The 27962-nt window shown below is 35.1% G+C and overlaps 1 protein-coding gene and 1 long non-coding RNA gene across 3 annotated transcripts; both read right to left on the bottom strand.

Annotated features, from left to right (window-relative positions):
- Nucleotides 1-5: 5 nt before the first annotated feature.
- On the bottom strand, nucleotides 6-26347 carry LOC101211730 (regulation of nuclear pre-mRNA domain-containing protein 1B). 2 transcript variants are annotated; one of them, XM_004136560.3, is made up of 8 exons: nucleotides 26020-26347; nucleotides 25613-25719; nucleotides 14928-15175; nucleotides 5842-6003; nucleotides 5593-5749; nucleotides 3361-3500; nucleotides 3230-3265; nucleotides 6-1507 (listed from the first exon to the last, which is right to left on the bottom strand). In XM_004136560.3, the coding sequence occupies exons 2-8, from the start codon at nucleotides 25689-25691 to the stop codon at nucleotides 647-649; spliced, it is 1683 nt and encodes a 560-aa protein (XP_004136608.1). In that variant the 5' UTR covers nucleotides 25692-25719; nucleotides 26020-26347; the 3' UTR covers nucleotides 6-646. The 2 variants fall into 2 exon arrangements, with proteins under 2 accessions (XP_004136608.1, XP_031739391.1); XM_031883531.1 differs by having other exon boundaries at nucleotides 25909-26341.
- Nucleotides 2621-3223, bottom strand: LOC116402954. Its single transcript, XR_004215675.1, has 2 exons — nucleotides 2799-3223; nucleotides 2621-2684 (listed from the first exon to the last, which is right to left on the bottom strand). It is a non-coding gene; the product is annotated as an uncharacterized LOC116402954 (long non-coding RNA).
- Nucleotides 26348-27962: the final 1615 nt, after the last annotated feature.

Raw genomic sequence — 27962 nt, 5'->3', positions numbered from 1 at the left:
GAAGATTGAGGAACAATTTATTGTAAAATAAAAGTTCTCTACTGAATAAGAAAACAAGGGGTACAGATTACAAAACAGTGGCACTGATGTATTTTAACTTATAATTTCCATGGCCTATCACTAAATTTATATTACAGACCAGTATCATCCTGTTATTGCTATCCAAAATAAGTGTAGTTGGCCACTCTATCCATGCAGATTTTAAAGGGCAACAAGGTCTTCAAAGCTGAATCTAACATGTCAACTAAAAATCTTTCTAGGCAGTACGCTAACAAGCTTCCAAACATATGGGAGAAAAGCTTACCTAGCCACAGTAAAATTTTGACGTAGTCGAGAATTCGTCGAGCTTCCGGACTTTTATAGTAACACATTGGAAAAGCCTAAATGTAGCCACCTAAATTTTCCATCAGCACAGACGAACCTCAGCTGCAACATGCTCTTTAAAATTGTTGGCCGGAGAAGATATACTAAACCTTCTACAAATTAACTAACGAAAAAAAAAAAATAATCTACTAATTTACATGATAATACAAATTCTGAAATGAACTCAGTTGGCAGGTAGAAATGTGTATGGCTAATGTAAACCATTGAAGATATTTAACCCTTTTAAGTGAAAGTTTGACCCAAGTAAATTCTACCTGGGAACTTACTGCCTAGGGACCGGGGGTGGCGTCGACTGCTGGCCTTGCCCATAAAAGCCTATACCTGGTGGTCGATAAAATCCTGATGAAGCTGGCTGTGACTGCTGTGGCTGCTGCAGCTGTTGCGGAGGTGGCTGAGATGTCGGCCTACTCAAACCCATCGCAATATGTGGAGGCAAAGGAGGTGGAGGTGGTAGAGAATATGCTCCGAAATTATATGGTAATACACCCATTAATCCACCAGACTGTGCATATTGATTCACTGGTGGAGTTGAGGATAGAGATGGTGGCACTGGCGGAGGTGGTGGCGCAAATGAAGCTTGACTCGGGTTTGCCTGGGATACAGGTTGCCCATTTGCTGATTGTGCAAGTGGCATACTCGTCATTTGTTGTTGCATAGGTGCAACAAATGATGCGCCAGCGCCATCTGAACTGCTGACATCAGAAATAGGCATGGGCTTCTCAAGTTTCTGTCGTTTTTCAGGAGAGAATAGGGACAATGAAGAGAACCCAGATGATTTTAGGCCACCATTCATGGAAGCAGCTTCTTCTGCAACGAGTGATGAAAGAACAGAGGTAAGCATCTGTGCCGATGATGTAGAAGCAGCCAACTTTGCAGCAACAGCAGCGGCAGCAGCTCTCTTGTTTTCCTCTTCACTGGTTTTAGGACCAGGAAACGACCCCATAGCCTGGATAAGAGGGGACTGAGAAGAGATTATGTTTTGTTGAACAGAAGATAACTTAGAATCCGTCGCATGGGTCATCTCTGTCAGAAGATCAACAGTAGTAGCTGAAGGACCAGGAACCGTTGTCGAAGTAAATCTTTTCCGAACATTACTTGCTAGCTCAATTTGAGATCGAGCCACCTACAGGTTCATAAACAATAATTTCCGATCTACATAAGCAAACTGAAGTTAGAAAATACAGAACTCTATAACTAATCATTTTGCATTCCAAGCATATAAAATATATTTAATATGAGATCTCCGTCCATGTGACTGGCAGGGAACCTTCTGAATTAGAACTTAATTATATTTGTTCGTTTTAATTTATGTTTACTGCTATGTTTTTAATATATATCAGATACTGACTGTCCATCTCTATCAACTGTGCTCTCTCCCCTGAATTAAGTTCTTGACCATGATAATCTTTTACGTATGTTACCCTTTCCGATTTACAAGACTACCTTTGCAAAAAGCCACCTCATTAGTTCTAATTCAGGTGGTTCCAACTGAAGTTTAATCTAATAATGCATTTATAATAGAAAGCGTTCTCAGAAATTTTCCTAACAAAACAGTGTCTAAAAATTTTATTAGACATGACCCAATTTCTTATCCGTTCACATAAAAAAGAAAGTTACAGTACAATTTAATTACTACAGCCTAAAATAGGCTACCAATGACTGAGCAAATTGACATAAAATGTTTCACTGGTTGCTGAAAGTGGATTTCCCAAATGATTGAACTCCTACTCGATTGAACTGTAATGTTGACATTGAAACTCATTCATAACACATGAACGAGCAGAAGTGATGTTAGTGGATACGAGGCAAACAATAGCTTCATCTTTTTCTTATCTAGATGCAGACTAAAGCATTGAAATCTAGCATAGAAGCCAATCAAGCATAAGTTCCATACTTGAATTTACATTAATGAAAAATATGAATGATTTTCACTGTATCTTTTTCCTTACTAACAATATCGATCAAGCACTAATATCTAAATGATGATACAAAGAAAATTTAAGGCTAAAAACTACGAGGGCCTTCATCCAAAGATTGGTAACTAGTTATTGTATCTTGAAGCGGATTCCAAAGATCAATGGGTTTAAGTTCACCATTATTTGTAACTTTCTAAAGAAATCAAATATCTTAGAAAGAACGTCAAAATCAAATGTGCCCACATAGTTAGCACATCAAACAAGTTCATTCAGTCTGATTTTTCTCCCATTTCTTGTTTAAGTATATTATTGTTTTTTTCTTTCTTAATATCTACGAGTATTCGAACCAGCTTACGTGCACTTTGACTAATCTCACGAGACAACCTGACTAACCCTACAACATTTGGTTTACGTGCACTTTGACTAATCTCACGAGATGACCTGACTAATCCTACAACATTTGGCTTACGTGCACTTTGACTAATCTCACGAGACGACCTGACTAACCCTACAACATTTGGTTTACGTGCACTTTGACTAATCTCACGAGACAACCTGACTAACCCTACAACATTTGGGTGTTAAGAAAACTCATACAAAATTAACTCTTAGGTAGGTGGCCACCATGGATTGTACCCTATTAGTTAGTATATTATTGTGTTAATTTGCTCAAGAGTCAAAGGGTGTCTGTCCACCTCCACCATGTGTCTACAATGAAAGAAGATTATAACTCTGATTTAAATGCTTCTAGGTGTACCAAAGTTCAATGTTTTGACATATCCAATTATCCTATACCATATTCAAACGTTTCAAGGTATAAAGCGCATGTCAGACCCATCCAAAACTAATTTAAGCCAACAGTTGATCCCAAACCTAAACTCTTGTTAGTTACTTGAAAAACAGAAAATATACAAAGTGGTTAATCTTACCTGCAACTGATTGCGAACTAGTTCCAGCTTGGATTCCTGTGATTTTCCAAAGAGTAATCAACTACAATATAGAGGAGGCCTGCAATGGGTTTAAATTATTGGAGGAAAAATAAAAGATGCAGGAAAGTTACTTGGTCCTGAAGCGCTTCTACAAGTAAGGAAACCAAAGAAGCCCTAGTTGCCTCAACACCTTCAAGTTGCCTAATACATTCTTGAATTACAGTTTCCTGATCTTGAAGGTCGTCCAGCAATGCAGATCTTGGTTGAGTTCCTAGATTGGGAAGGAAGTACAGAGAAAATTGCTCTTACAGTACGTTTATACATACATAAAATTATAGCACAGGGAATTCTATTTACCAAAACCAAATATGCCAGGGAATAGAATGATCACTGCATGAAAATCTATCGAGAGAAGAAATTAGGCATTTACAAATAAGGTGTATGAAATAAAATTTGGGTATGAATGCAATAAAAATGGGAAGATGTCCCATTGACTTGACCAATGCTACAGCTCCAACAGTCAAGTTGGATTAAAGATCTTTATCATTCATTCTTAGCTTGCTAGCTAAGGCTACAAAAGTAGAATCTTTGCAATCCTTCCATGAAAATTCAGCCACCTGTAATGACTCCAATACAAAGCACTTCATAAGGTGTCTATGGATTTCTATTTTTTTAGTCATGCCATCATGAATGGGGGTACATCACATTATTGTGATAAAGTATGATATGTAACCCTTTATACTTTACTACCCTCGAATATTATTTTGGCTATAGAGATACCATAACCACCCAAACTTCAAGCTCAGTCCTACTTACAAGAAAATTTGCAACTTGCTAACTAAGATATAAGTTCATGCCAACACGATGAAAAAAGAAACAGAACTAGCCCACTCATCTACAAAACCCTCAGTCAACACTTCAGAAGATATTTTTTTTTACAAACAGTTTGTTTGAAGCTATGATTATGAAACAAAAATAAATAAATAATAATAATAAAAACAACATTAAATGCTTATGGAGTACTTGCACACAGTTACCATTTAGAGCTCAAGGTCACAGTTGTACAACCTAACAGATCCTGTTCAAGTAAGGCCATAGAAAAAACCACTTTGGTGGCTTGGTTTCATAATGGTACATTACCCAAGTTTTGAATTTAGTAACCATTAAATCCTTATAGCCTTAAATTTTGAGTTTAGTTCCTATTTGGTATTAGATTTCAAATTTTTTTTGGGAGACCAAAGCCATGACCTTAACCAAGAAGAAGGCACCTGAATGCATTACCTAATGATTTGGCATCCTCATGAATTCTACTATTGTATAAAATGAGATGCCTATAATTCATAGTATCTGAATAAATAATACTAATAGTATCTTTGTGTAATAGTGTATTGTAAACTGCACGATGCACTGAAGACGCAATAGATGTCTAGAAAGTAAATGCAAAGCAAAAATATAAGGAATGTTTTTCAAGAAAATGGAAAACAAAAAATAAGTAATGTTTTTCAAGAACAAACCAGAAAAGTATAAAGAAAGACATGTATCCATAAAATAGTCTTATAAATAATGAAAACTTAAAAGAAATGAGTTTTTAACGACATTGTTAAAATATAGTCTTTTGAGAAACTAAAAAATAAAAAATTGTATAATAAAGATTGTTTAAAATATAAACTTATAGGCACACCTTAGTGAGAATACCAACTCAGGCATAGCTCTTAAATCAACAATTCAGTACAAAAGTCGCGCACCCTCAAGTTACCTAGTGCACCTAGGATGCATCTTAAAATACTGATATTAAGTACACAGATCTATGTATTGGTACAAATTCAGACCCGATATCCTATACTGCAAAGTCCAACATTACTGATTGCATTACAAGGGAAAAAAAAGTTGCTCATAGCCAATGAACTAGGTTAAATCCCATTGATAAGATTTCTTTTTAAGGCAAACATATAAATAAATAAATAAGGTAAACATATAAATAAATAAATAAGGTAAACATATAAATAAATAAATAAGGTAAACATACAAATAAATAAATAAGGTAAACATATAAATAAATAAATAAGGTAAACATATAAATAAATAAATAAGGTAAACATATAAATAAATAAATTGAACTTATCATAAATATCTTATTAATAACACATCGTTTACAAACATAAGTACTTGATTATCTAAAGTACATGAGGTCCCTTTCATAATAACATACTCTAATGGATATTGAAAGTTTGGGTTCTATCAGAAGTCTATATTGCATGACTATCACTTCATACAAAGACCACCCTTATAATGCAGAGCTTGGCTTACTTGACAACATCTTAAACTAAAATTGCATGCGATGACTATAGTAAATGAGGCTATACCTTGAGCTAAGGAGACATTCAAGTCCTCCTCAATTTGATTCAGATGATGAGTAGCAGAGCTACAGTTGATCAGAGCAGCATCTTCATTCAGATGCTCATCAAGGACAGATTGAAATGCAGTAAGAATCTTCTCTGGAACACCTCCAACAGCCAGTTTCTAGAGTTAAGCAGTAAAGATATAGGAGTCATAACACAAGAAAAAAAAAAAAAAACTGCAATAGTCCACTGCTACCACAGCTAAGCTCTTACAATTCTCACAGAGTGAGCATCCCTCTTCACTATTTTTATAGGATTTGAACTCTTTCCATTGCTGCTGGGTAACGGAGTTGGAGGTGGATTTTTACCAAGCATTTCATCCTTAAGACTCTGCCCCCGAGAACCAAAAACCTTCCTTTCTTCCCAAATATTGACCTTAACAAACCAACTCCCATGAAGGGAAACAAAATTGAGTGAGACAAATGAAATCCCAACTTAAATAACACTTGAGATACTTTCAATAGAAAAAAAGGAAAGAGATGTTACAATTTAAAATCAACATTACAAGACGTGTATTTCAACAACAATAACAACAGAAAAAAAAAAAAAAACACGAGAGAAGGATAATTCAGAAGGAAATGTCAATGGATTGTGATCTGTAATCAAAAAAGAAAAATGTATAAAATTTCATTAGATCTATCAAACTATAAGATGCTTTTTGGGGCTGATTTTGGGGTTGTTCTTTTATGTTCTTTATGTCTCCTTGTATTTCAATCTTTAATCTCTTTTCATTTTGTCAATGAAAAGTTTGTTTCCACTTTAAAAAAAAAAGTACAATGCACTTTTTTATGAAAAAGAAATTGAAGTTTGTACGTTAAAGTCACAGTAATGTGCAACCAGTATTTAACAATAACTCTTAGGCTTTATTTCACAGAGAGTAACTGATAAGAATCATGATGTTCCATACGGACCAATTACAAGATTGAAGACATCAAAGATTAACCAATCATTCATTCTTCATGAAGAAAGTTCCTCAATAACTAACACGTACTTTCTCTTGTTTGATCTAAAATAGTATAAGGAGGTGTTAGTTTCTTATTTCAAAGGTTCTTGCTACGTTAATAGCTTGGATCTTTGGATTGAGGATTAGGATTGCCTTATCAATAACACTAAATTCTTCAAAATAATGGGAAATATCTTCTTAATCCATTGAAACTGAGAGAGCACAAAGAATTTTGCTAAAGGGATGGCCCTTAGATAACCTAGCTCTATCTTACCAATCAAATTGCCCACCATTATTGAAAGAAAGCATAAACCATCATCAAAAGAATCTTCATCAACTTAATTGATGAGAAACCCTAATGAACATTTCTCCTTCTCTCCACTTCTCTTTTTATCTCACTAAAATTCTCTCTAACTCTGGATTTTTCATAGCATCATAGCCTAATCTTGAGCATTCTTCATGGAGCGTTTTCAACCACGGCCAACAATGATGGTCACCGCCATCCACCAAACGTGGACTACTCCAGTCAAATCCGGTGAGGGTCTCCACGTGTGAGACCAGAATTTTTTTTTGTTTTTGTTTTTTGTTTGAAACAAAGACAAACTTCTTTATTAATAATAAGAACTCAATGTATAAGAGAATTATACAAAGAGCTAAATAAAGAAGTCTATACAAGCAAAAGAAGAACAGGGATCAGAAGGAGCACCCGAACATCTCAACTAGGTCAGCACCCCCTTAGCACCAAAATATCATATCCTTATTAAAACTAGCTTGTTACAACAATGAGAACAAGATCCAGCCTATTAGAATGAGAGCAGAATCCACCCAATACAGCAAATCTAGAAAATCATCGAAAGGGAGAAAAGAATTGAATTGAACATGTGAGACCAGAATTGAAACTTCTCTCTCCATCATATATTATTGATCTCTTCTTCTTGCCCTTCTTCTTCTTACCTTTTTCCTCTCTTCGATCTCTTAAAATCTCTCCTGTTCTTAACCTATCATTCTTCCTAAAAATATATATTTTATATATAAATACACACACACACACATATAAACTTGAGCCTTCTTCCTTTCTTTCTTCTCTTCCCTTCAAGTCAACAAAAAAAAAAAAAACCACTCTTCATCAACTCTCAATGGATCAAATGTCAAAGTAACTGCTAACATTAACATCATCTATTCAGAATCCTCATCTTTTAGAATCAAATTGTGCCCATCTTTTCCAAATAGGTTGGTTCTTCAAAGCACGATTCATCCACATTTAAACTACTCTGTTCTTTCTTTACCTAATCCAAAGTTAAAGTTCTTGTGTGAGGTTCTCCCAGCCAAACTCAGGTCCCCCCATCCAAAAAGAAGGTTGTTTCCAATTTTGACTCTCCATTCAGTATGAGCAGTGAGGATGGTGATTTTATAAGTTTAGATGAGAAGGAAGATCAATTGTTGAAAGACCCTTTAGAGACTGATCTAAATTCTCTATTTGACTGAGTAAGATTCATTTTTTGAGAAACAAGCTGCTGGAAATCCCTCACAAGCTCGTCCATGTGGTATTCTAGATCATTTGAAGTCCTTTGTTGAGAAATGTAGGTTGGTTTTGGCTTGAGCACTGAAAGTACACATGTTCTCTGGTCCCGCAAACATTTAATCTTAATATTTGAATGGGAATACAATGAGTCTCAGGCGTTTGGGAAGGATTGTTGAAGCAAGATAATGGTCTTTTTGTAAAGCGAGAGATTTCATGTTTGGCCTTTTTCTTTGTATTTCTTTCTTTCTTTCTTCCTTTCAGAATTCTGTTCAAATATTTGGACCATTGATTGGTTTTTCAATAGTACATGTGCAGTTTTTTTTGTGAGATGGAAGATTTCAGCAAGTCTTCCGGGGCACACATTCGTACTTTTAAATCAAGTTTGATGCAGCTCGGTTGGTCACCTTTTCATGGTGTTCTTCCCATTCATTTTTTAAGCCATTTGGGATTAAGATTTTAGCTGATTTGGGGCTCCTTGTTGAATTTTTTTTCGCTTTGCCTTGTATTTTCTTCTTGTCTTGCTCGGATTCTAGATGGTCTTGTCCAGCTCGTTGAAATTTTTTATGTTCTCTCTTGTATCAGTTTATGTTGTATGTGTTTTTTTAGTCTTTTTTGCTCTTGGTATGTCTCCTGTACTTTGAGCTTTAGTCTCTTTCATTTATATTAATAAAGAGACATGTTTCCATTAAAAATAAACATCAACCATTCATCCATCCTCTTTGAAAAAACTAATCCATTCATTCATCCATCCTATCATAATCCTAGTTAATAAAAGAAACTAATCATCCTAATAAACAAAAAAATTTAATCCTAATCCTAATCAATAAAAGAAACTAATCCTAATCCTAATAGATTAATTATTTGACCATAATACCCTATTCCTACAACATCATTCTATCCCTCCCCCCCCCCCCCCTCCCCCCCCCCCCCCCCCCCAAAAAAAAAAAAAAAAAGAAAAAACTAGTCCTCGAGTTTTAAAACAAAAATGGGTTTTTTATGTTTTTAATCGAGTGATGTTTGGCGCTATGGGGTGTCAACCTAGTTGAGATGTCCGAGTATGCCTCTTGTTCCCTTTAGGACTCCCTTGATTACAACTTCTTTATTGCTCTCTTTATATAAATCTCTTGTACTTTGAGTTCATATTAATAAAGAGGTTTTGTCTCTGTATAAAAAAAAACGAAAATGAGGATGAAAATAAAAAAGCAAATCACTTGAATGGAAACATCTTGGAACATTCAACATAAAAAATATTCAATTTTGTTGTTTTCTTCCAATCCCATACTGTTTTCTGGACCTTTGTACTAAGCTGGATGCTTTTATTATTGTTTGTTTGTGCTCGGGATATGATGTTTGGCACTATGGAAAGTCAACCTAGTTGAGATGTTCGGGTGTGCCTCCTGATCCCTCTAGGACTCCCTTGATTACTACTTTTTTATGGCTCTCTTTGTATAAATCTCTTGTACTTTGAGTTCATATTAATAAAGAAATTCTTGTCTCCGTTTCAAAAAAAATTCAATCTTTCATGATAAAGCCAATGAACCCAATAACTAAATTGTTCAAAAAATCCTCTACTATAAAAAGAATCGGCAGAATTTTCAGAAAATGAGGAAAACCCCAGTTTGTAAGAGCGAAGAAAATTCAATTGGGGATGGGTTTCCTGCATTTTAACAATTGTGTATGGGTCAGTCAATAGACTCAATAAAAGGGAATGAGGGCCAAATTTGAACTGGATTTGGGTTTGTGTTTTAGGGAGAAAAAGAATACATGAGTCATGGGTCTTTCAGGTAGGGTCTGAAAAAGGGTAATAAATTTGCGAGACCAAATTGGTTGCCAAAAAGTTGTGTCGTCTTCTTCTCCTTTGTTTACAACTACAAATAGGTTGCCAATACGCTTTTGAGGATCTTCATCAACCACATGATTTTCTACTTTATTTTCCATAAAAAATGTGTCTTTCATCTTCTTGGTCAGATCTTTTGATTTGGTCACCTCTGCCTTGCCGACCAAATACCTAATTTTTTTTATTCAAGACATATCATCTCCCCCATTTGTTTCGTAGTCAACTGTAATTAGGTTTTCAAGTTTCTTCTAATCAGTTTCCCGTGGGTTTTCTTTTTCATTTTAGAAATTTTGTGTGGGCTCCTCAATTTGTGTTCATCCATTCCTTCCTCGTAGTGAATTTCTTGAATTACATCTTTTTAAGGTTCTTGCAAATGTTCTGAAAATTGCTCCATGTTTTGAATTTTCTCCCAAAAAACGGAGGATTTTCTTGATATCCTTCTTTGTTTCTTCAGAAACTTCACGATTGACGAACAAATTGGGTGTTTTTTATTAAGCTTTATTTTATAAGAAACATGTATATTCATAAAACGAAAGAGAACAACCTAAGGGCAAGGGACAAGAGAGCCCTCCCCAAGAAGTTGTTGAAAATCATAGAAAGGTTGCGAATACAAAAGTGTTTGGTGTAATTCATACTCCACCAAAAAGTTGTGTGTTGCAACATAGTCCAAAAAGAATCAAAAGAATTATAGTTGTCTTCGAAAATTCTACTATTCCTCTATTTCCAAATGCACCACAAAAGGGACCAGGTAGCACATCTCCAGAAGATGTTTCCTTTCGGACTATAACCTCTAATGTTGTGTCCTTCCAGCATCCAACTATCAACCTTACTAGGAAATAGGAAGACAAGCTCCAAATGAAAGATTCTGAACAAAGTGTTCCAAGCTTTCCTAGTAATGAGAGAATGCAAAAATCAGCACATCAAGGGGCTTAGCATAGTGTGCTGGAATTTTTTTTGGAGTTTCTTACAAGTGTTATGACTTCTATAGGTGAGTGACCATAAGAAGAAACGTAGACTTCGTAGTAAAGTTGCCATTAACATTAGGAATCCATTTAAGACTATCACCACCATCTGAAGGGGCCCAAGAATGAAGAATTTTCAGAATTGTGGCCACGTTGTCAGGCTCGTTATCAAGCACATTTCTTCTAAGGCCCGAGTTCCAAGAATGACTAACATTACACCAACATTCAGCCACAAAAGCATCCTTGTTCAATGACCAGGAGAACAAGTTAGGGAATTTTTCTGCTAATGGTTGCACGTCACACCAACCGTCCTTCCAAAATCTGATTATGGTTCCCTCTCCCAACAAAAAAGCTAACAATTTAAAGGTCTCCTTATGTTTCAAGATTCCAGCCCATAATCTATAAGACCTTCCCCTATTCGGGTCTTTAGTAGACCAAGCATTCTCCTTTAAGCCATATATGGCCACAATTAATCGCCCCCATAAAGAAGCTTCTTCCTTGCTAAACCTCCAAAGCCATTTAGTGAGAATAGCAGTGTTCTTTTGCCCAAACGAGTTAATCCCAAGGCCACCATAACAGATCAGGCAAGAGGAGGTGGGTAACCGAATTAGAAGACCAACCTCCTGTCCAAACAAAATTCCTAATCCTCTTCTCCAGTCTATCGATAACACCAACCGGAGCTTATGCAAGGGAAAATAAGTAACAAGGAAGGCTGTTCAGAACCGATTGCACAAGAGTTAGCTTGCCCCCTTTGGAAAGGGGCAAATTCCTCCGTCAATTTTATATTTGAATCGCTCTTCAAAGGCGTTCCACACCTCTTTTCTATTACGACCCCCTCCAATAGATAAGCCTAGGTGGTTAAACGGGAGACTACCCATCGAACAACCCAAAATATTAGTATAAAAAGCCAAATCATCAATGTTAAGGTAAACGATTAAAGACGTTTTGGAACTAGTAAGGGATAAACCAACTCCAAGAAGAATGATATTAACCACCCTCCACCATGTCTCCAAATTTCCATCCTCCCAAGAAGAGAAGAGAAGAGTATCATCCATGTATTAAAGATGGATTAATTCATCTGACAAATTCTCAAAATGGAAGTTTCTTATAGTTCTTCTCATTACAATAGTAAATAAGGCAGCTTACGGCTCTCTGATGATCGTAAAAAGAAAAGGGGCAAGAGGCTAACGAATGCTCGTTTTAGCAGTAATCTTTCCTCTAGGCCTACCGTTTACAATGATCAAGAAGTTAGTAGTCAACAAGCAGTCCCAAATCCATCTCCTCCATCCCTTACCAAAGCCTTCAAGTTTCATGGCCATATCAAGAAAAAACCAATACACCTTGTCATAGGCTTTCTCCAGATCAAGAGAGAACACCTTTTCTACCTTTTAAAGACCATTCATCAACGGCCTCAAAAGCAATCAAAATATTCTGTTAACGATTCCGTTTTCAAAAAAACTTGGAACACCCTTACTAAGCTTCTTCATCATTGTTGTAGGACTGATTCTTAAATTTTCTTGCATGTTTCTCAACCTTTCTTGGTTGATCTCTATGATAATTTTTATCCCAAATTAGAGTAGTTCTAAAAAGTTACGTTCTTGCAAAATCTTGATAAATGTTTGGTTATTTTTTTTTCTTTGAAATTTTACGGGTTCCCCCTAGATAGATATGTGTTGTTTGACAACAAGCACAGCTCACAAAGCTCCCTCTTGTGACCGAAGTGACGAAAAGTTTCTCGATCTTCTACTAATGGCAGTCAACGTTAGCCTAGACGGCTGCTTTGGTACCAAATTAGTGTATATCAAATATGAGAATTTTGTTAATGTTTAAAAGTTGTGAATACATGAAAACAACTACTCTATTTATAATTGAAAAGTGAACTAATCCTAATCCTAATTAATAAAAGAAACTAATTCTAGTGAAAGGGTTTGACCATAATACCCTATTCCTAATCCTAATAACCCAAAGAAACTAATCCCAATCCTAATTAACAAAAACAGCTAATCCTAATCTAATAGATTAAGGATTTGACCATGATACCTTGTTCCTAGTAGGATTAGGATTAGTTTCTTTAATTAATTAGGATTTTTTGAAAATGATACAAGTCTCACTATTATTAATATATAGAAAAATAGAGAGACAAAGCTCAATGTCCAAAGGATTATACAAGGAGAAATAGGGGGGATCAGCAGGCGCACCCGGACATCTCAACTAGGTTGACACCCCATAGTGCCCTCATCACATCCAAGAAGCAAAAATAAAACCCTTATACTAGGATGCTATTCCAATACAAATATACATAATCTGTCCAAAAACAAAACATAAAACAAAGGCAGCAGCCAAGAACAAAGAAGAATAATCCTTGATTGAGCAGAAAAACTTGTTGATGCATAAGGCTGATCCGGAAGAAATAATGATCGGGGACTTCAAAATTACATTATGAATTCACAATATGCTATCTTAAGAATTTTGTAAATATAAAATTTCCCCAAAGACTTAGCAAGGCTTATTAGGATAATCAAATCTTGGCTGATCAAAAACTTTCAAATATCAACAAATGTTACCTGATCAACAACTTATTTAAAACATCCACAAGTATAAGAAAGAATGGTAAATCAAATCTTGTGTCAATCAACGTTAGTTAATCTTTGGTCTTACATTAACAAGAATATATTGCACGTCTTATCCAGACTTGTATCATACATATAATTTTCAATTCACAATCACGATTTGAATCATTTGGTTTGCCCTTCATTTTGATTTGAATTGTATGATACAAATCGTGAATCATAAGTTTTTAATTACACTGGTGTTGAAGATCTTTTCCATTTCATTTTGAAATTGGAAGTTTGTTTATTGAAGCCTTTTTCAGAAGATTTTAGGGCCTTCTTATTTGGTGGTTTGGTGTTTAATGCGGTTGGAAATTTTTGTCTTCCGTGATCTATCTTTAGCCAACTTCGTTTCCTTCCTCTTTCAGTCTCTTTTGCATAAAACTCAGCAATTTTGGACTTTAATTTGATGTTTTGTTTGGATCATTATTTTTTGTTCATTTTCGGGAGGTTTTAACACTAATTGTACAGTTTTTACTCCCTTTACATTCATCCTTAGTTGTTCCTTTATTTCCCAATTGGAGCTTTGTACTTTTTTCTAGTATTAATCTCTTTTCCTTATTTCAATAAAATATTCTCGCTTCTTTTCCAAAATAACAAAAAATTTAAGATTGGAAATGAACGAATGTAGGAGGTTATCATCTCAACTTGTCTTTAAAATATGTACCATAGTTAATAGAATCAAGAAAACCATAACACTAAACTATAGGCTTTTCAAATGACAAGCTGCGTCTTTATAAGAAACCTCAGCTCATTTTCCTTTCTTCCCTCCTAATAAATATTAATCATAATATCAAATCAAAATTTCATCTATCCCTTACAAGGTTCATAGATCCTAAATTCTTTTATTATTTCAAGGAAAAAGTTCGATTTCCGTTTAAGAAAAGATTCCTAAACTCCTTAGTTTTTAAAAAAAATAAGAAAACAAAAAACCTAAACTAATCTAAATTAGGTCTAGGAATGGAACAAATGGAAAGGCAAAAGCAACCACTTATTATGCTTCAAACAGAAGTTTAAAACCCACATATCCTTAATTTACTAGAGGATTCCTGTCTAATATGCAAGCTTTAGGAATAATCATCAACTGGGCAACCACAGTACCCATGAAACACGTATCAAAAGACTTGCCTAAATAGAAATGAAAGTTCTATTACCAAATGTCAATCTCTGAGAAGCCTTAGTAGAAATATTTATGATATAAATGTGTCAATCAATGAATGGATTCCATCCTCCCTTTTCCGTTTTTCTTCTTCACCCCATTTTTTATGTGGGAGGGGAAGGAGGAGAAGAATTTTAATGTCAGATATGCAAAATGCTTTACTTTTGGGCAAAATGTTCAAAGAGTTAATTGACATGCTTCTAGGGGGAAAAACATATGAAGGTTTATTGCCATTTTTTTTTCTGCACAAGTAAAAAGAAGACATACAAGTCTGGCAACTGCTTTCTTTCCACTTTCGTCGCCATGATCGTATACATACTTGAGGGCACCAGGAAGAACTTTCCAGAATTCGTTCACAAATTCACTTCCCTTGCGCCTGCTGTTTTGCAAAATATCATTTGCCAAATACAGAAATGAAACACGCTGCTCTTTCTGCGATGAGTTGAATAATTTATCCCATGTTTCGACAATCTGCTTGGCCTTTTTCCGGTGGGAAATGCACCATTTTGATAAAGCTAATTTGATATCAAAGATAAACAGAATCATAACAATTGCACCCACCAACTGAAATTACTAAAGAAAGAGTATATATTTGAGTATAAAACATATGAAGATTTATTGCCATAATTTGAGTATAAGAACCGCTCCTCATTCTATAAGTACCCAACAGAAAAAAACTCACAGAAAGAATACAAAAAGGGCTCCATCTAAACACAAGAACTATCACATCCAAAACATTTTTCGAAGTGGTAAATTTATTGATGAGAAAAGGAAAAGAATACAAGGCAACAACTAATCTCAATCCAAAGTTCTCAAACAAAAGAAATGAAAACGTTCAACCATAAGAAGCATCGAACATCAAGCTTTATGCCAACATCAAAAAAATCTGAACCACAAATTCATCGGCCTACTCCATACATAATAATGAAGTCCCCCTTCCTACTCCTCTTCAAATCATGAACAACTCTATCTGAAATGAGAATAAATACTATAATGCGTCTTTCTTCATGAGCACTTCGATAACATGAGATGATTTTATAAAAGCCTCCCTTGATATTGTAGCTCAAACCTTTGTAATGATATTAAGCATAACCTTAAAAAATAAAAGGAGAAATTTCTCCTTGAATCCAACTATCTTTACTATGATCAAGTTGAAGAATACACAAGAGACAGATTCTCTGTTTATAGAGAATTTACAAAAAAATAAAATTAGTAAAAAAAGATTAACGAAAATAGTCGTAATCCTACTACACCAGGTTATTTTTTCAAGTTCTATGTAATATGATTTATATATTTTCTTTTAATTTAATATAAGGCTTACGCTTCATATTGTCTCAAGGCTTACACCTCACCTCTTCATGAGAAAACACCTTGAGATCACTTAAGGCTTTTAAAACATTGGACCAAACCAAACAAAAGGAGAACAGTAAAGTAAGGAAAAGGAATAAAACTCATGTTGTCAAGGCCAAATGCCATCAAAGTTATTTTATCTGAAATTTGGTTTTAAAAGAATCAACGCACATTTCAAGATAAATCTCTTGGATGGGTAGATTAAGTTATGCTTGTCTTGCAATGTCATCTTGATGCTCTCTTTCCAAACTCTTCGCAGAATATTCTATCCAAGGTATTTGTGTTCAAATTGAAATGCTTTTATTTTTCCTACTTTTTTATAATAAAAACGACTTTCAATTGGGGAAAATGAAAGAATACACGAGCACACAAAAAAAACACCACCCACCAAGAATATCTTCCACTATAGGAAAGAACTCCAACTATGCAAAATAACACATATAGAATAATTATAAACGGTCTTTGAAACTGAAGCCCACAAAGAAACATGAAAGCAAACAAGGGGTCACACCTCATTAGGATTCTTGTTCACCCCCAAGAAAATCCTACTATTCCACTCACCCCACTAAAGCCACAAAATAATCCTTACCCTCACATGTCAAAGAAAGAGATCCTTCTCCACACAAGGTGGAATGAGGAGAAACTCCTCGATCATGGCACTAACACCCCTCTAATGAGCAAATGAGAAGCCAAACGTCTGGTAAAAGCACTCCTAAACTAATATCGTTGTATCTTGCCGGTTTTTCTTTATTTTAGTTTTTTGTACTTTGACCGCTAGAATGAAGAGAATTGTTTCCTTTTCAAAAAAAGAGAAGGAATAAAGCTCACCTTGTTGTTTTGCTATTCTGGAGTTAGCCACCTTGCATTTGTTCTAAGTCCAAACGCAGCCACTCCCACTTGAACCTATTTAAAATAATCACCACTTGATTTTTTTTCGTTTTGTAAATTGATTGAACTTTTCACAGGGGGAGAACATTGGAAAAATGAGGAAACCAAACAACCCCATTACCAATTCGTTTTGAGATGGAAACTTATTTTTATCTAACATGGTATCATACCCCATGAAGCAAGAACAACTATTCAATCCAAAAAAAATTATTCAACCCAAGAATGGCTCAAGGAGGCACAATGATACCATCTTGAGTGAGCATGTTTTATTAATGGAAAAGAACCTCTTCATTGATACATTGAAATGACAGTTAGGAAGCATGAGCCACTTCTCGAGACTCTTCCTCTACAAGAAATTTAAGGTGAAGTATTAAGATTACCATTCAACATAATCCAAATCAAAACATCAATCCTGTTGGGACTTCAGACTTCTAAAAAGCCAAATATTCCACATTATTCATTGGTAAAAAAGATGGCAAATGCTTGGATAAAAATGAAAGTTTACTGAAGGTTGAAGGGTACAAACGGTTTTTTTCTTTTAAAACGGAGACAAACTTCTTTATTAAAATATAACCCAAAGTACAAGAGAATTATACGTTGAGAACAATAATGAAGCAAAAAGGAGGATCAGGAGGCGCACTCGGACATTAAAACTAGGTTGTCACCCCCTTGGCATCATCATCATATTCAATAGTACATCCAAAAACATAGAAACTCCAACTAAACCAGAACAACAACCAAGAAAGGCAAATACAAAAACAGAAAGTAAAGAACAACAGGAGATAAACAGTTCAAGAACAAGCCCAAAAATAGTATCTCCTCTAAAGAACAAAAGAAGTAGAAATAGGAGATCTTCCACTAAAAATCAGCAAGCTTGCCTATCTTGAACTTCTGAAAAAGACAAGAGAGATCAGCACACATCAACTGGGTTGAAAGATGAAAACTGCCCAGTTTAAAAATAAATCTTGAATGGAATAATCATTATTCTGCAGCATTTATTTTTTGCGGTGTCCATAGCAAACACGGTTGAAAGAGAGGTTGTGAAAACAGTGGATGATAAAGACCAAAAGTCAAATATTTTCTTCTTTCTTCAAAGATCCTCGAAAAGAAATTTGCCAAACACTTGTATGGTTGTCCCAATGATCAAAACAGTCCCTAAGGAAAATTTCAAAAGGATTGCTCATCGAACTATCAATCCAAAATAGATTTCTTCTGCCATTTAAAATGAGCAAGTGAATCAAAGCCTTCCAAAAGCTTCTAAAATATTCAAACTAGGGATCCTAAGATTCAAACAATTCATTGAACCAAAAATCCAGCAAAAACTTGATAACCATGAATACTGATGATGCACATGAAACTAGTGCCCGAGGAGGGATGGGATCGAGCTAGCACAGATAGTATTTCAGTTCCTTTCTGAAAAACAATACGACTCAGCCTCCTTCCTACCGATCATTCCACCAATATCAAGAAGACAAGAGGATATCAGATCCTTTATTGATGATCGAAAGAAGACAAGAAGCATCTCTTTAGCTTCATTGAATTTTATTTTGCCATTGAAAAGAGCTCACATATGTTCTGCGGTCCCCCTGTGAATACTCTACGGGTAGCAAACGGCGACATCCTACAAACTTAAAGTGATCGATCAGTTTCTACTTTGCCAAATGAAGACCAACTTCTCCAGCTAGATGAATAAAAAACTTTCAACTGGTATATTTACTTATTCATCCACGTATCTTTCAGAAATAAAAACTTAGGCGCTCTATTTAGCAATACAAAATGCCCCAACATAACTTCCTTAAGTATTCCTCATACAATGGGTTCTTTTTCCACCTTCAACCCTTTTTTCTAAATGGGGTGCCTGGAGCACCTCATCTTGGAATTAAGTCCTTGCTCATTCTCGTTAGGCCTATGACTCCATGCAAGTCCCAACACGTTAGGGTTGACAGACCCCTATGAAATCTACAGTTAGGAGATATTCAACAGTTTTTAGAATGGCTACAAGGGCTGGATTGCACTTTCATTTTTTAGATAGTTCAATCCATGCTAATCGAAAAATCTATCCCGTGCCCATTTAGTTGGATGGAGAGTTGACTTTTATGCCAACTGATAGGGAGGCCCGACGCTTTTGCAAAGTCTAGTCGTTATGTAACTCCAAGGGCTAATTGTAGACTAGCTTCAATCCAGTACCATTTGGAGAGTGCCTAGTTTACAGGCGCCTGTTGATACCTTGTTGGCCCTGCCTCTAAAAGGTGGTTGTGTAACAAGTGCATAATGTCCACCAAAACCTTTGTGTATTTTAGCATCAACTTGACAAATTAATTTCAAGATATAACGTTCCATATGGGCTTCATTCATTAATTCCCATCCTCATTTTGCGAACAAGACCATGTTTCCAAGTTTTAAATCCCCAGTTGTGACTTTGACATAAGACTTCAATGGACCAAGTAATTTACATTAATACACTTAGATCCATCTCAAAAAGAAAGAACGCAAGAAACGATCCATGTGAAAGCTAACCGATGGAACCATCAAAAGTAGAGACAAATTGTACAACAAAATGCTTGATGACACCGAGGGAACTGAGAGTTAGAATACCACAATGAGACAAAGAAAAGTGATTCCATCTATCAAGTAATTCCTGAATTTTGTCTATGATCGATTGCTAAAACGTCTCTAATTCGGGATGACCACCAAAAGAAATAGCAAAATAAATGATTGATGAGGCACTAACTTTACATGGGTGACAGGATGCAAATACACGCTTTTACAGCATCCATGTTAATACTTGTCATGCCCCGCCTTGCATGCATCTTTAAGCTTGCAATGCAACACGTGACGCGACTTGAGCAATCCTGAAACCTCAAATTGTAATGCCAGAACACTCAACTTAAGTCCTTGATCTCGAACTCAAACTTGAATTATTATGCAATACGAAATATGACACAAGTAGTAGAATCTCAATAACTTCATATATAACTGATAAACAAACCACCTCTTTATTACTTAAACCAAACGTTCTATAACTAACACTTTACATGCGTCCTTAATACAAGAATTAAACAATTAACTCTAACACCTTGCTCCCACAAAATTGAGGTACAACCCTCTTAGTAAAAAACTTTTATATACATAATAAATTCCTATTTACGTAAACTATAAAGTAAAAGAACTCAATCGCTTCCTCAACTTATCCTTCCTTACATGGCCGAAATGCAAGACACCTGAGGAGGGAAAACTTAAAATGTAAGTCAAAGACTTGATGAGTGATAACTTTTGAAATCCTTTTTGGCATACATTAAAATCATTTTCATAAGTATGGCTTCAACGCCTTATTCATAAAACATCAAACACACATTAGTCTTCCATATTCCTTTCTTCCAAGAACATGAACCATTCTCACGCATAGACTACTGTGATGGCCTTTTCATCAACCGCATCCTTTGGAGAATATCTTGGTTCATTTCTCGTTGCTCAGGCTGCTAAGCTCAATACCCTCCTCTTACGCATTGGCCAACTTCACTCCACCATGCAGTCCTTTTCTACATGGTTTCCTTTACTCCTTATATGCACATAATAGTTAGCTTAATTGATAGGAATAAGACTAATCGTTCACAAATAACCATAGCATTATGTGTAATCATTTAGCATAAGACAAACTTTCTCTCAAAATCATTCTTTTCATAAACATTAATCGTAAAGAACAACATTACATACAACATGAACTTTGGAAGGAAAACTTCAAAACAATTTAACTTTAGAAATTCACTCACAACACTAAGTCTCCCCTTCAGAACGCCTAGCTTCAGGTCTCTTCTTCTCACCTAGTACTTTTTCTTTTCATCAGAATAATTCTTAAGAATTTCAGTTTAACCCCTTTTCTACTATCCTTTCTCCCATTTTCTACATGCTCCTACTTAAAGTACTACACGTGTAAACTTAATATTTCTCATGACCATGCTTAACTTAAACTCTTACACGTGGCCCATTTCCTAGACACACTTGGGAAATTTCCAAGAATTTTCCTAACTTTCAACCCTTGGCCTCCTCTCACCTTGCACCAAAACCCCACCTCTTTTCCTCACATCGCCTAGCTACAATGCGATCTTCAACTCAAAACACTTACTTCAACAACCCCTAATTACTCTTATTTCCAAAATGAACCTTCTAAACAGACATGGGTCTCACAATACTGCACGGCCGACTTTTGCCAACTGATTTTCAACCCCAAGCACCACTCAAATAGTTTCATTGGTTGGACTAACGTATCAAATATGTCATCATCTTTGCAAAATAATAATGTACCATCAACCTTTTTTTTTTTTCTTTAATGGAGAAAGAATTAAAATATTAATAGCCAAAGCCCAAAATAAATACCATAAAACAAATTAATGGAACAATAACCCTATCACCAAACATCCCAGAATTTACTCAAGCTCTATTGACCTTGGAGGTCATCTTTCCCGGGGTGACTCCCATCATTTCTCCTTGTACAACTTATTTCTTGTTTAGGACGTTCAACATTGCACTTGCACCAGCTCATGTCTCCTCTGAAATTCAAAAGCACACGAGGGCATTCCCATTCATTCTCCTTGATTCAATTCTCTCTTTGGACGAAGTTCTCTACAGTGCAAACATTTCTTGTTACTTGCAAAGTTCATGAGTGTACATTGCGGGCAAACCCAATCTCCCTTCTCCATTTCAACTTCTTTGACAATAAACTCCTTCGGCCAATGTACCATCAGATAATTGAAGGACAGAAACATATTTTTTCTTTTCCAAAGCTAAATTGTTTATCAGCCCTTTTGAAATAAACAATATCCAGTAAAAAACCAAAAACCTCACTTTCAATTAGAAAAAGAAATGAATGAAGTGGATCAACTTGCCTCAACCACCATGTAGCCAAGGTTTCTCCACAAGGATGCCCATTAATAAAAACTAAATATTTAAAGCTTCAAATTCAACCCATAATCCATCGAATCCATTGCCAATGAAAGCCTTTAAACCAAAGCACTTCTTCAAGGAGGTTTCAATCCATACAATCAATAGCCTCGACCAGCCTCAACAAATTCGAGCTTCAACAACCAACCACTCATTTATTATGTAAAGGCTATAATTACAAAAGAATATATTCGGGTTTGAACATCACCGAGGAGATGTGTGTGTACATATGTTGATATTAAAATAATTGTAATAAAAAAAATTCACACTTTCATTGAGAGAAAAATGAAAGAATACACGAGATTACAAAAAGGAACCAGTAAAAGAGCTTCAAATTTCAATCAAGTAAAAGAAGACTAAGAGTATAGTTACAAAAATGATTGGTCAAGGGACTCTTAGGTCCTTAAACTAAGATGCACACCTAGGTGAAGAGAGGCCAATATTGGGAAAATGTCCAAAGCAAATGGTCCTTGGGAGCTCTAATTCCTAATAAAATTGGTCAAGGGGCTGTTATTTATACTTTGTTTTCAAAGTGTGGAGGAAAGTAAATTTGCTAGAGCGAACAGGTTTAGGTTCCATTTGATTTCATTTGCTCCATCTCTCGTTCTAAAGAAACCAATTCTTCTAATAAACTCACTTGATGCTAAAGTTCCCAATCAAATATCCCTCTTCCAAGGCCTAAATTTCATGTCTGATTAACATTGTCCCAACAATCTACAACAGCTGATTTTTTCTTTAAGGAGACTACATATTATTCTAGAAAACAAACACCTAAAGGGTTGTCTCCTACCCAATTATCTTCCCAAAAGCAAACAATAACATGTAAAGGCTTTAAAGATCACAACGCTTTTCTAAACAAGATCTCAATGCCTATGGATAAACTTCCATGAACTTTTGGGGAATACCCTAAAAAGGTTTCCCAATTTTAAATTGAAAGAGGTGGTGCTAAATTTAGCAATGGACACTTTTCTCCATAAAGCATTTTTTCACATGAGAAGCTCCAAATCCATTTGGTTAAGAGAGCTTTGTTCTAAATGTTTTTTTTAAACAGAAACAAGATCATTCATTGATATAATGAAAGAGTCTAAAGCTCAAATTACATGAAAGGAAACAAAATAAAAATATCAAACTTGCCAATACAAGGCTAGAATCAAATTACATCAGAAAGACTAAATTCTGAATAAGAATTAAAGACACTCCAATTGAACACATAGCTCAAGTGGAACACATATTCCAGATGACAGCGTTGTTCTGAAGCTTCAAATCAATAATGTCAAGTCCCCCTTTCCAGTTTCTTTTTTTAACTTGTTCCACTTCAGAAGATATAAGAGCTTCATGCTCCTATTCCTACACTATACGAAATTGCAAGAGTTGAATGAGAGCAACCACTTTGGAAGGCAAATGAAGGGGGAAATGTAGGCAGGAAGATTGGTTAGGGTGGCATTTGTCAAAGGTAAGCTACCTCCCTTGGATAGAAGTTGCTTTGCCATGATTGAAGATTTTTGTCTGTCTTTTCCATAATAAGTTGCAAAAAATATAAGGAGGATGGGTTATTGTTTATGAGAAAACCCAAGCAGATTGCAGCCCTTGAGCTCCCCTTGCATCTAAAGTGATTTGCTAAGTGAGATACTCAGTTGTTGTCACAATTAATACCCAATTTCAGACTTGTATCAGTCAATATTTAATCTAGATGCTTCCTCCATAAGTTGAATATACTTAAATAGATTCTCAACATCATTTTTCTGATGGGAAGAAATCAGAATACAGTCATCAACATGGGACAAATATGAGGATCTTCATTCCCCCGCATCGAAACCTTTAATTTGGCTCTGAAAGAATTTGATCGATTGTGATCAAAGAGCTTGTCACCTTTCCCCCTATACGCTATATCCAAAGGCATTGCAAAAGACTTCTCCATTTATGCTTTGAACATGACATTAGATAAATTTGACTTCTTATTTAACTCTCATAGTGCACCTAATATTTTTCACATTGAAACTTTTCCACGTAGTTAGTTTGATTTGCATGATCACAATAGACTAAAGAAACAAATGTTTAGGTTGTGTGGCTTTGATGGGCCTTTTTCGTGGCTTTAGACGGTGGGTTATAACGTTATAAGCATATTTATTTAAAAAACTATTAAGGGTTATTTAATAACGCACACACCTTGGCGGAGGCAATCAAAGGCACAGCAGGGCAAGTGCTTAATTGAAATTACTCAACCTAGTTGCACACATGGCGCAAAGACCTCTGGTCCTCATCCCTTGTATTCTGTGCATGCCCTAGGTCTAAGAAGGCTGAGAGACAATTTCACCACTAGGCTGGCTTCGGATATTGGTATTACTTCAGTTTTATATATATATTATAAAGAGCATAAAGTTGAGGAGGAGGAGGAGGAGGGGTTGAACCCCAGACCTATACTACATCCGTCGATGCTACAAAGACAATGCATAAGGCTGCTTCATGACCTAGAGCCACCCTTCAAGCATCAACTCTTTTCTTTAACAATAAATGGAAATTTTCATGGATGTATTGGAAAAAGGCTAACACTCAAAGGATGCAAACTCCACAAGGAAGTAAAAACAAAAAAACAATAAAAAGTGCTAATACATAAATTAAAATTACAAAAGGTAAATTAGTGCATTTCAATTAGACGCGTATCTCGTTATGAAAAATCAACAAAAGGCTTAGGAAAAAAAACAGGAAACCTTGAGGCAAGCTTATTTGAATCGATCAACACTCTTTGGAATAAAACAATGTATGAAAGTTAGTGATGTTTAGTGAGTGGATATATAGGATGGAACTTTAATTAATCTCTATGCCTGATTTTTTATTGAAACAACTTTCATTGAGAAAAGAATGAAGAAAAATAAGGCCATACTTGTCCACTCTCCCTAAATCCGTACTGGTCCACTATTTGAACTGATGCAATTATCTAAACTATGAATTATACTTACTACAGTCCTTATTGTTAGTATCAATTAGTGTGCAAAAGCGACGCCTACCAAAATTTGTATGTATGTAGCATGCTCTTGAGTTGCAAGCAGTTGAATGAATCTAGGAGATTGACTGATTTGGGTAAATAGAGTACCTACCAAAACCATAATAGTCGAGAAAAGTTTGAACACAACAAATTGTGAAAGGTAAATTGGACTTGGGCGTTTGTGTTATCACCAGCTTTCTAGAGGTTTGTAGGCTTGTAGCCCATGTTAAAACCTAATCCATAGGTGTTCCAAGGCAATAAAGAATCCTAAAACGTAAGCTGTGACCAACTCTGATCATCAATGCTGACTTGTCAGGGTTCTACTAAGCCACCTCCCAAGGTCCCCCCTTGCCTCTTGAAGCAACCATTGGGGTGGGCAAGCCTCCCAAGGATCAGTGGGATAAGCCATGAGCAAGGAGTGAGACCCCAATACCTCAATTAATATAAATGATTAATGTTTAGAAAGAAAGAAAAAAAAAAATCGAGTATTGATAGATAATCACCACCCTCGTAACATATCTAGTTACTTCCAAGGTAATAAGTGGCACAATGAGAGAATTTGTACATACATGATTAGTAAATGATAAAAACCATTACATTGCTTTTTCTTTCTTTTCTTTTCTTTTTTTTTTTTCTTTTGCTTTTTGACATCCATGATTATAAACACAGTAACATAGGCGGAAAAGGTATCCAAACAAAAACTGTAAATGGCAGGTGTGTTATAGAACGTGCAATGCATTATTTTTTTAAAAAAAAGGAAATAAATAAAAGATAATAATTAGAGAAAGGATACACTCGATGCTCTGCTGAGAATTGTTGAGCTTGGATAACTTCTCAGCCAATACCTGTGCTTCAAAAACCTCGTTGTTCATCCCGTAGCGATAATTTTGTTACATTACCCTGCAAGAGAGTTCAAAAAAAAAATTGCAGTTCATTGTAGTTACGTAAGCTCTAAAAATACTAAGAATTTAAATTGTAAACAAAAACGAATTTTCATTGAAGCTGCCTTCCCAATATTAGCAGGCATGACTATCATTGTCAACAAAAAGAAAAAAACAATTTCACCCGATACCCAGTTCAAGAATTTACGATATAACAACGTTAGGGTTCCACATCCCGGTCAGCTATTCCCCGTCGCTATGTAGAGGATGGATCTAGATTTGAAGAAAAAGAAAAAACCCCATTAGAAATTTCGAATACCTGGCATATATTGATTAAGGAACACCACTCTTAACGATTTTCTTTCCCGAACGAAACCTCGGGGAGGACAAATTTGAACAATGGAGAAGAAGATTGCTGATATGTCGCAGATTCTTTCTGGCTCTCTGTGTTGCTTCGCAACAAGGGGATGATGAAACAGAGAAGAAGAAGAAGATTGAAGAAAAATAGAAGGAGATTGAAAGCAAGAAAGAGTGGGAAAGTTGGGGGCTTTTCAGAGTGGGCAGGAGATTCCCTAATTCACCAGCAAAAAAGATGGTTTAGAAGAAGGGTGATAAGTGGAGGAAGCTCAAAAAAGCTGGTTTGTAGAGTTCGTCAAAATATCGAGAAAAAATGTTGACCAAAAATGGAAAATCAAAATCTTTGATCAAATTAACAAAAACCCTATAAATCATAGGGTTTGGAGTATTTAATTTTAGTTTAAAAGTTATGATATTTTTCTCTCTAAATTATAGAAAACAATATTAGGTTTGGGAGAGGAGTTCTTTAAAAAAAAAACATAACAAATCAAACTGAAAAGTCAAAGGTTTAAAGTGAAAATACAAAAAATGTATTATTCAAACGTGATTAATCAGCTATAAGTGCGTATGTCATTCTTCTTATACACGATCATCATACGCAACCGTGTAGGTAGTTTCAACATGATCGTATAGTTTTTTAAACGATGGAAAAATATTTCAAATCTAAACGATCACGTTGATCACGCCAAACAATATTAGTCATCGTTTAAATTATATCCACATGACCGTGTAATTCTTTTCGGTCGATGAGAAAATTGTTTCAAATATAAACGACTGTTTATCAAAATGATTGTGATTACTATGTAAGCGATATTTTATATCGTATTAAAATTATATATTATACAAAAGATCTTGATATTCTTAATGATAAATAAAATTGTAAAAATCATTAATTAATAGCAAATAAATAAAAGTGTCGTATAGTTAGCAATATCAATGGCAAATATGAAATAAAAATTTCTTAAATGATTGTGTCTGTTTGTTTGGACAATCAAAATGTAATCAATATTACGACTAATAATCATATAAGCATGAGTGATAGAATATGAAACAAAATGAAAATATGGTTGAATTGAAAACTATTCAAACTCACTAAATTTTATATTACAACTCAGACTATGCTAAATTTAATACATAAATATTTGTATTACGTTATATTACAAACCTACTGTGTCACTAAACAACTCTAAATGTTGTAAATACGTAAACTTTCCAAACAAGCTTAAAAACGCATTAATATGGTACCATGAACAAAAACTATTTGCACGACCTCATTTTTCTACTATACTTAATGTATGCCTAACATTTTCCAATAGTCACTTTTTTTATTCTCTTATTCAGTATGAATTAATTCGCCCCCTTTTTCCACCCCTAACTTTCATAATCTACCAAATAAATTATAAATACAAGAAGTCCTTTCATTTGTATCATGTCCAACCATGTATGCAGGTATAGTAAAATTTAACGTCGGTGAATCCTTTTAAAGTTATCTATAGCTAGAAAAAAAAATTATTACGAATATACAAACTCCTAAAAATGCAATTATTTATTTCCATCCAAGTTTTACCCAACATTCTAAAGGTATAGAAAGGTTTAGTAGGGAACTTCTTTTTGTTTGAATTGATCCCATTAACTCTTTTCCTAAGGCCAATCCAACTTGTACAATTATGGGTCGACAATGGAGATTGAAATAGTAGTGTGTTTGTTCCAAACCCATGGACTTCTCTAACCCTAAATTATATAAGTAAAGTGTCATGGATATATCAAGTAAGGTTGGGCAACAAAAAAAAAAAAAAAAACCTTACATCACCTAAAACCTAATGAGCACATTTACGAATACCGGATACAAACACAATGACACACCATATTATTTTAAATCTAGGACACAACACATTGATTAAATTA

Source organism: Cucumis sativus, chromosome 3 (assembly GCF_000004075.3).
Source record: "Cucumis sativus cultivar 9930 chromosome 3, Cucumber_9930_V3, whole genome shotgun sequence".
Lineage (NCBI taxonomy): Eukaryota > Viridiplantae > Streptophyta > Magnoliopsida > Cucurbitales > Cucurbitaceae > Cucumis > Cucumis sativus.
The sequence above is the reverse complement of the archived record's forward strand: the minus strand, read 5'-3'. Positions and strand labels throughout refer to the sequence as shown.

Excerpts from the sequence above, each read along its gene's own strand:
- LOC101211730 (XM_004136560.3), bottom strand. The coding sequence starts at position 25,691 with ATGAACAACGAGGTTTTTGAAGCACAGGTATTGGCTGAGAAGTTATCC. Across the intron at positions 15,176-25,612 it reads TTCTCAGCAGAGCATCGAGT|CTTTATCAAAATGGTGCATT; the intron begins GTATCCTTTCTC and ends ATATCAAATTAG. Across the intron at positions 6,004-14,927 it reads AGAAAGCAGTTGCCAGACTT|GTCAATATTTGGGAAGAAAG; the intron begins GTATGTCTTCTT and ends TGGTTTGTTAAG.